Source organism: Hyposmocoma kahamanoa, unplaced genomic scaffold, assembly GCF_003589595.1.
Source record: "Hyposmocoma kahamanoa isolate Upper Pololo Valley unplaced genomic scaffold, ASM358959v1 98901, whole genome shotgun sequence".
In the NCBI taxonomy this organism is placed as follows: Eukaryota; Metazoa; Arthropoda; class Insecta; order Lepidoptera; family Cosmopterigidae; genus Hyposmocoma; species Hyposmocoma kahamanoa.
The window spans coordinates 3,999-13,490 of NW_020655719.1; the positions used below are offsets into that span (position 1 = coordinate 3,999).

A 9,492-nucleotide genomic window follows, 5' to 3' on the forward strand; every position below is an offset into this window, starting at 1 on the left:
GTGTGATCTATCTGGCACATTATTATTACTATGCATCCATCCTCCTTTCTTTCTGTAATAGGTTTTTTAAACAATAGTACTAAATAGGTTGCTAACGTGGCATAGGAAAATTACATAATATGTTTCTTGTCTATGGAACGTATTATATACTCCGTTGTATTGAGTGTTTAAGTTTATATTTATCAAATTTTTTTCTTGTCACTTCACGTCACTGAACTTTAAAAAATACGGAAAATATTTTATATATAAAATCGTTGATAATACTCAACGATGGCCTTTGGCGATTATCCTAATGAGTATGACCCGAAGAAAGATGGGTATTATGATCCTGCGAAATATTATGGCAAAGCAGATACTCCATTCGGCGATGTGAAAATATCCGAGCTGCCAGCATGGATAGCGCGCAGGCAGAAAACTCCATCTGCTTTCATGGGAGCGATTAGTCGTGCTTTCTGGCGATGGCAACATAAGTATTGTCAACCAAGGAAGGTCGGTGCAACACCATTGTATCAGGCTCTTATCACCTCCATGATTTTTTTCTACTTCATTAACTATGATAGGACCATTCATCATAGGAACTACAAATACCACTGAAGTTACAAGCATATTCTTCTAAAATTCGACATTTTTGATATTTAAAGTTTTTGTTTTTCAAAATTGTGTTTGTTTTAATTTTTAACTGTCAAAATTAAAAGGTGAACAAATTTATTCAATCTACTTATTTGCGTACCTACCTAATTAATCATATGGTGATGTTTCATAGTTTTAGAAACAAAATATTTTCTATTCAATTTTGTTGGGTAGAATTAAATTTGTACATATTCCCGTGGCCTAGCCTTGTGACCCAAATTCAAAGCAATAAGAGCAGCAGAAAAAATATTTGGTGTGCCGATAAGAGATTTCGTTTGTAAGCGTGTCTCGTTAGGGTTTCCCAAACTGAAACGTGCTCGATGGATGTCGATGGATTTTGTCAGATTTTTTGCAGTATTTGAATAAATCGTGTTTGCAACGCCCACTCAAAGATTGCATTGCAAAAAGTTAGGTGGCGAAAACCATTTCAGTTGTAATAATAAAAGATCGAATAAAAACTCTTTAACTTAGTAAAGTGAAAGGACATTTTATTTATTTAGCGCAAAGTTTACTTTTTAGTAGCCGTAGAGTTTCTTGTGAAAAAGTTCGTCCAGAGACGTACTGCCACTATACTTACTTTTGCTGTCAAGTTATAAGCTGATTATTTCTTCGTTTTTTTATGATATCAGATGACGGGTCGTCCCGTCGACAAGTCGTTCGCGTGTTCGTAAGAGACACGCCTACCCTTAACAGTTCCAGTGCCACTCAGAGCCGTCACCCTGAGACATTTTTTTTTTAATATGGTACCAAGTGATGGGACGTACAAGCTGTGACCCTGGTGGTAACTAACACACCTGTCCATAACAGTTGCAGTGCCACTGAGCTTCAAATCACAAAGACCTGAGGGGCACTACCACTGCGCCCGTCGCCTTGAGACGTAAGTAAAAGTCCCATGTGCCTGTAATTTCACCAGCACCCTTACTGTTAAAAACTGGAACGCAGTAATGCTGACATTAGTGCTTGGCGGTAGAAATAGGTAAGGTGGCAGTACTTCCCTGTCTGAACTCTTTCACAAGGAGCTCTATTCCTATTAGACATACAGCTAACAAGTTTCATAATATCTGTGTCTCATCAGCACCCTTCCCCTTCAAAATCCGAACGCGGTAATGTTCATATTACTGCTGTCAAGCGTCAGTTCTCGACGTGTATAGTGGTAGTGTTCCATAGATCTTTGTGATTTATAGCTCAGTGTTAACCGTTATGGGTAGACGTGTCGCTCACAGCCAGGAGCCTGACTTGTTCATATCGTCACTTGAAATCACAAAGAAAATATTTTATTAATTTACTGTGTTACTGTTTTATAATAACCTTTGGTATGTATCTGTACCTCAGTGTGTGGTCGTTAGGTGATGATAGTGTTCAGAAACATTCCAATTCGATTCCTTTAATAGGTAGACGTCCACTGGAATAATCCAATCTAATCCATTACAATAATGAATAGAAACTTTTTGACCTGTGATTCTCAGGTTCTAAACTGGGCCATGCGGTATGTACACATACAAAAGCTCTATTATGTGGTTTTAGGTAGCTAGTGTACAGTGAACTTTAGCTACACGATAAGCTTCTCCCAGTTCTAAGGCTCAATCCAGTATTAGAATTTGCGAGGTTCCGGTAAAATATTTCCAGGTTTTGCTTGTTTGAGATTGAGATGGGAATTATTGTACAGATAATTTGAAGGTGCTCTTGTAGCCTTTATAGCCTTGTAGTTTTGAGCATACAACGCAAAATATAAAGATATTGCTTGAGATGTCTAGTACAGTCTAGAGCAAATCAAGCTTGACATTTTGCACATTTTTGTCGTCAGCTTCATAGAGTTGAATTTAAACTTGATGTGGTCTTGATTTTGGGCATGATCAATGTGCATAATAAAACAGGTACATAGTTAGACCAATTTTCCTTTTGCACTCGGGCAAGTTCGTATCCTATGGCATTATGTTAATAAGACTCTGTTTTGGAAGCGTATTGAAACTCAAACTGAAATCTTTATTTCATAGGTTCTGCTTCTTATGTTTCTGCTGCTTCTGATTTGCCAATCAGCGTAAGGTACTCTCCCATCGATGCCTAGGGTGCGTCTGACGTATCGGCTCGTAAATGGCAAATATTGAATATCAACCGGAATCTTATTATGGAAGCGTATAAAATTTGTGACAATGTGAGGACGACTGTCGAAACGACCGGATTTTTTAATTCCTCGTATTAATGTCGTTTATCACTATTTTTCAAAAAAATACAATCCTTCTTAACATAAATTATATTCTTTTATGACTAGTGGGAGATGCTTGAGGTTGCAGTAAGTGCCGTCAGATATTGGCTTTTTAGGGAATATCGAGTTCTTAGGTTTTCGTGATTGTTACACATAGAAAATGAAACTATTTTTCCGGATTTAAATCGCGTATATTTGATTTTTCAAACAAACCGACGTTCCGGGCCCTTTACAGGTCCCATGGTCACTGTTGACTCACCAGTAACTCTAACAATGAAACTATTATGTGTAAAATATTGTGTAAAAAAAATTTACAATTGAAAACGTCGCATTTAAGCTAATGGTCGTTCACTACGCTGATTTCCCTGTGAAGAACGAGCAAGAAACTCTAGGGATTGCTATTTTCAAATAAAGTTAAATGCTATGGAATACACTTTGAATCAAATTTGTGTGGAATCTGGAGCCATGTCGGCTTTCCACACATCTTTATCTAACACGTAGTCTTAAATTTTGTAATATGACTTTTCAATCAAAATGTAGTTTTTAAACTTTAGGAAATGATAATCTTAATGCTCCGGAATCGTATTGTAAAACCGTATACATAGGGCGCACTATAACTTTCCGGTGCTGGCCACTTACATAAACAATATTTAAAAAGTAATTAAGTACAACATTTGAAAATGGAACTTTTTGGCTGTAGAATACAGTTTGTTTCATCTGACTGTCACTTGTTTTTACATTGTGGCGTCATTTTAGAAATTGGTTGTACATCTACATCACCATGGATTTAACTCGTGAACATTTTCGTAGTATGATTTTGTACAACTTTAAGTGTAATTTAACAGCTCAGCGGAGCTTCGCTCGGCTTCAAACTGCTTTTGGCGATGAAGCACGATGCAAGACGACTATTTATAGCTGGTTTGTAGAATTCAAACGAGGTGGTGTGAATCTCAGTGACGATTCCGTGATGATCGCCCGTTCACTGCTGTGAACAACAAAAACATAGATGCTGTGCACGGCCATTTGTTTGCCGGAAGTTATTGACAAACTCCGTCAAAATAACCGTAAACGCCGTGTCATGTTTTACCACGATAATGCCAGTTTTCACACGGTCAGACAGACAAATGATTTTTTGTGGTTTTGGAACAACGTTGACATTATGAGCCATCCCGCGTACAGTCCCGACATGGCACCTTGTGCCTTTTATTTATTTCCAAAAATTAAGAACCAGGTACGCGGTCAACGATTTTAATCACCTGAAGAGGCTGTCGAAGAGTATGAAAAATATGTTTCAGAGATTGTCACGGAGGAGTGGCATAAATGTTTTCAAAATTGGTACATTCGTATGAAAAAGTGCATTAACGCTAACGGAGAATATTTGGAGAAACAATAAATTCATTTCTGACCGTTAGTAGTATTTTTTTCTAATTAATTCCAGAAACTTATAGTGCGCCTCATGTACAGTTCCCCATAAAAGAGTCGTTTATCTTGGTTAAACGAAATCGTGGTACCATGCGTTTGGGCTTAGCTCTAAGGTTATTATTATGGATATCTTCTATTTATTAATATAAAAATAATATAATGAGGAAGTGGGCCGGTTAGTCATTGCGGCTGCTTCAGAGGTGCCTGAGGTTGACATTGTGCCTGCCTTCTCTGAAATGGTTGCAAATTAAAAGAGCAAGTTTCATTCTCGTTGGAAGGAATATTTCGTTATGAGGTATTAGGCAAAAGGAATGTCCATGGAAAGACCATGCAGAGTGAGCCTACTCGTATTCCTTGGTTTGACCGTGTTAAGTAAAGCGGGGGTCAAATTGTCAGAGCGCATAGGCTTCGATCCGGATACGTTCGCTTAAACAATTTTTTGTATTTGATGCGGAGGGTGAACTCCCCGAATTGTGAAGTATGTGGGATTCCTGCGGATGTACATCATTTGTTCATGGAGTGTGTTCGGACGGAACCTATCAGGGCGCGGTTATTTGGACAGGCTACATTTAATATTGGGTGGTTTCGATCTGTTTTACCGGAGCCAACATGTAGTGCCGCGAAGATTTTGTATAGATGTTTCATTAGGTAGTATTTTGATTTATCTGTCTGGATTTTATAAGTCTTTTCTTGAGGTATTGTTGTTCTAATGGGGCTGACATGCTCACTAATGATCAAAACCCCTAAATAAATAAAGAATAAAAAAATAAGTGAAAATAAATGTTTCTTAGAACATATTTCCTTTGTGTCTTCAAAACGTTGCGATGACTGTAAGTTGATGCTTATTGGGTAGGCTTAGGCCAATAAGAAAAATCTTTATATCATTAGATCCGTTGTTGCTTTTCACTTTTGTACAATTTCGAACATGTTGGATTTGTTTAACCCCGTTTTGGTACATAATTTCAACGAAACTTTCATTGTTGTTATTATTGAAACAAGCATCGAACAAAAGTAAAGAAAAGTCCTTCGATCCGGTTGAATTCGAATCAGTGCTTATTTGCCAGACCGGGGCTAACTAGTACCTGGCTGAGTGAAGAAAAAACTTTCATAGATTTCTCACAGATGGCGTTACGGTAAATAGAGAAATTCGTGAGGTCTGCTGATTTGTTCCCTAGCTCACTTGGAAGAGCAGTTAGCCCAGGTCTGGCAAACAGGCGCTGGTTCAAATCAGCCGGATCGAAGGAATTTTTCTTTGCGATTGTTCGATGAGGTTTCAATATAACACCAAACCAGTGGAGTATTTTCACACAAAAAAATATGTCTATCATTGTAGTAAAGTTGAAACCATGTCTGTCTACTGGTTTGACCTACCGCCTCTGAAGTAGAGGCTGTGGGTTCGCACCTTTGAGTTGCTCGGAATTTATGTGCGAAGTTTAATTTGATATTTACCATGAGCTTTTCGGTGAAGGAAAACAGCGCGGTGAAACCTGCACGTCGAAGAAGGTTCAACGAACTCGTGTGAAGTCCCCAATACGCATTAGGCCAGTGTGGCGGACTATGGCCTAAACTCCCTTCTGAGAGGAGACCCGTGCCCAGTAATGGGACGTATAGATGGGTTGCTTATAATGATGGTCATGGTAGTAAAAACATCATGGTATTCAATAATACAAAAAAACTGCTATACATTGTTGTGCTTGAAATTCTTTTTAAATTTTGCTGTATTGAGCCTTTGTATCGTTTAAGCCGGTGTCAGTTCACCGCTCAGCGCAACGCTGCACTCGTCCGATAAGCCTGTCTAGTCTCGACGTGCTTTATCTGTAGGACTTAGATTTTGTTCGGAGCAAATTCTCCTTCGTTCCGATGTGAAAAACATCAGATGAGAGGCAAAATACTTTTCAATTTATAGTATCTTAAAACAATAGAGCAGTTTACTTTAAAAAGCATGGATCATGTATTTCACTTAATCTTTGGGGCTTAAGTCCCTTGCTGCGACTTGCGATGACCTGATCTTAAAATGTCTTATTCTTAAATTAACCAGCTATTAAAATAAGTGCTATGTACATTGTAAGTCAATGTATGTACACTGTCAAACTTTCGCGTTGCGTAATTTCATGGACCAATAATCCACGAGGACTGCTAATCATCTAAATGAAGTAGGGTATTTAGTACTTATTGGTACACGAGATGTAACGACGAGTACCAAATGGCTACTTTTGTAACTAATTTGTTTTCCACAACAGTTTTGACAAGCTGCAATTTGTCAAAGCTACTATAATTTTTAGTGATAACAAACAAATCAACTAGATGGCGCTTATTTCGCAGATTTTTATGTATACTCCCGGCTATTCTTTTATTTACTTTAGGATTAGCGCCATCTAACAAGCGTTAAATTAGAAATTAGTTAGTAACACACTTTTGACATGTATATTTGTTAAAACAATTTTAGGTCATGGTCAATATTTGAATAATATTACAAGGAAAAAACTGACTATTTGTATTGCATATGCAAGAGGAATTAATTGATGTCCACGACCATTTAAACAATATAAACTTCTTGCAAGCTAGCAATCAGCGCCATCTTGATGTAAGACAGGATTTCGATCTTCTTCAGAGTTACGACCTGTAGTATAGAGATTAGCAATTTTCAGTCATTCTCGGACTAGTGTTCACTATCTAATTTTAGTGGCAATTTTTATTGTTCAAGTATTCTATTTTTTTATTATTATTTAGTATTCGAGTATTGTATCGTGATGTATTATTTAATAATTACACCATAATATACTTGAATATTTCAATAATAAAAACTGCCACGAAAATTAGGTAGTGAACACTATTCCGCGAATGACCGTCCTTTTGAGTTATTGGTCCATGATAATATCAACATTTCGAAACTCGAATGAACAGTTTAATAAGTATTTGAACGCTTAACCATTATCTCGACGTTTTGCCCAGGTTGCACTGGCCGTGGTCACGAGTTGATTGGGCTGACCCGTGGCCAGGTAGGTGTGCAAATACCTGTTAAACAGTTTAATCGCGATTAATCTCATTTCGAAATGTTAGTAAAATAAGTGCTTCTTATATTGTTATAAGAAGCACTTATTTCACTACATTTAAGCCAGTAGAAGTTGTCTTCTACTGACTTAAATGAAGTGAATGACGTGCTTATTTCTACAAAACTATGATGAATATCGAAAAAATAAAAACATAAATGTAGTAATTCATCATTTTATTTGGAGGGGTTTTAGCAATTATCACCACGCCAGGCATGACGGGTTGGTGATCGCAGTACTACAACTAGTTGTATCAGATATTGTCGTCGCTTGTAGATATTTCATTCCTTCGATCGTACTCCTCCACTCGAGGTCCTCCCTCATGAAACGCGCGGCAGAGGTCGTCCGCTACTTCGTTGGGTGGATGACATTGACAATTTTCGCTGGCCGTAACAGTTGCGGCAGACAGACAGTCTGTGTGTGGCACGGGAGCGACATAAATTGAGAGATATGGAGGAGGCCTATATCCGAAGACTGATGGAGAGAGGCTGATGAATTCATCATATCAGTAGTATAATAATGATATTGTAATAATGTGCCAGACAATCGTATCCACCTGTGCTCCAAGTGCGCTAATTATAAATAACATCAGTTGTGTGTCAATAGAGTGGTAATGGCAGGATTTTGTACGTTTGGTATTCTGCTATAAGTTAAAAATAGTGGCTTGTCAGTGGTTAGTCACTATTCATTTGCCATTACAGATTATTAGCAGAATAACGGTTACCTATCAGTAGTCCGAAATGACATTTTCCAGAAATAACGTATGCGCGAATTTTCGTAACCTCGGAAGTAAAGCCGGGAGAAATATTTGTATGGCCTACATTTATTTCTCTCGTGAGTTTGGGTGTAATTTGTGGTGGTCTATGTGTGCGTTATTATTATATTGTAACCTAACCGAACCGAAACGTGTCTAGGCGATAAACATCCAACATATCCTGAAAGAACAACGGTTTCGTTATAATTCAGTTTTTGGTGTAATGAAAATTCGAACAAACATTATTTCGGAAAAAAAATCCAGTTTGTGACCCAGAATAACACATATTGTCGTAATAGCAATATAATCTCAGTGGCGTCTCAATCAAATTACAATGACCAGTGGTTTTTAGAAAATTATCAGAATTGAGGCCCTGGTCTCAAACAAAAGAATCCCATGTACTATAAGTATCAGAGCAACGAAATTACCCCTAGAGTCACTAACTAGAACACAAGATCAGAATCAAATTAAAAAAGTCCACCAAATTGATTCTATCGGGAATTGAAGCTGACTTCATCGGACGCCCACAGAGCAAACTGTTGTATCATCGAGGTCGCTAAATAATTAATAATTGAGAACGTGATGTATTTAGTATAATGAATATGGTACGGTTTAGGTATAAAACAATTTCGTTTTATCTACGGCGACCGGTCCCTTTACAATTCTTTTAAGACGACCGCTTTTGGTAATGTTCGGTTTTTCAAATCACTGCATTCTAAAATGGCCATTTACATATTGCATCTTATAACTGCCTCAGTGGCCAAACGATTATCATGCCTGACTGCCACGCAGCGGTCTCAGGTTCGATTCCCGGGCCGGCAGAAATATTTGAATGAATGAATGAATGAAATATTCTTTATTGCACATAAAATTACAATTAAAATACAATACAATACTTTAAGTATAATAGTAGTAGCAAGACAATGTGCAACAGGCGGCTTTATTGCTCTGTAGCAATTTCTTCCAGGCAATCTTAGGATAGACATTTCGGATATGCAAAAAGGGGTGCAACCAAAGAACATCATAAGTACACTATATAATAAGTAATAATAAAAATATATACATACCCGTAGATAGATTTGCATATACATACAAATAGTAATAATAATATTAATACATGCATAACAATAAATACACAATAATATTAAATACTTATATACTATTCAAAGGAAAAAGAAAAATGAAGTATAAATGTAGGAAATAAATGAAAGGATTGTAGAGGACAGACGAAATTTAGGAGTTGAGGAAGTGATCCTTGACACGTTGTTTGAAGGAATCAAGAGAAGGGAATCGTCGAATCGATTCAGGGAGAAAATTCCACAAACAGATCTCAGAAATGGTAAACGAGTTGGAATAAAAGTTAGAGGTATGAGAGGGCAAATTTAGTAAGAGAGTATCAGAGGAGCGAAGGGGACGACAGAGTGTAGAAGAGT

General features: G+C 37.4%; 1 protein-coding gene across 1 annotated transcript; it reads left to right on the top strand.

The window, feature by feature from the left end:
• The first annotated feature begins 231 nt into the window (after nucleotides 1-231).
• On the top strand, nucleotides 232-1,076 carry LOC113238926 (putative ATP synthase subunit f, mitochondrial). Its single transcript, XM_026475776.1, has one exon. The coding sequence runs from the start codon at nucleotides 271-273 to the stop codon at nucleotides 592-594; it is 324 nt and encodes a 107-aa protein (XP_026331561.1). The 5' UTR covers nucleotides 232-270; the 3' UTR covers nucleotides 595-1,076.
• The last annotated feature ends 8,416 nt before the right edge of the window (nucleotides 1,077-9,492 follow it).

Bases quoted from the DNA above. Each gene is read 5' to 3' on its own strand.
- LOC113238926 (XM_026475776.1), top strand. From the start codon at position 271: ATGGCCTTTGGCGATTATCCTAATGAGTATGACCCGAAGAAAGATGGG.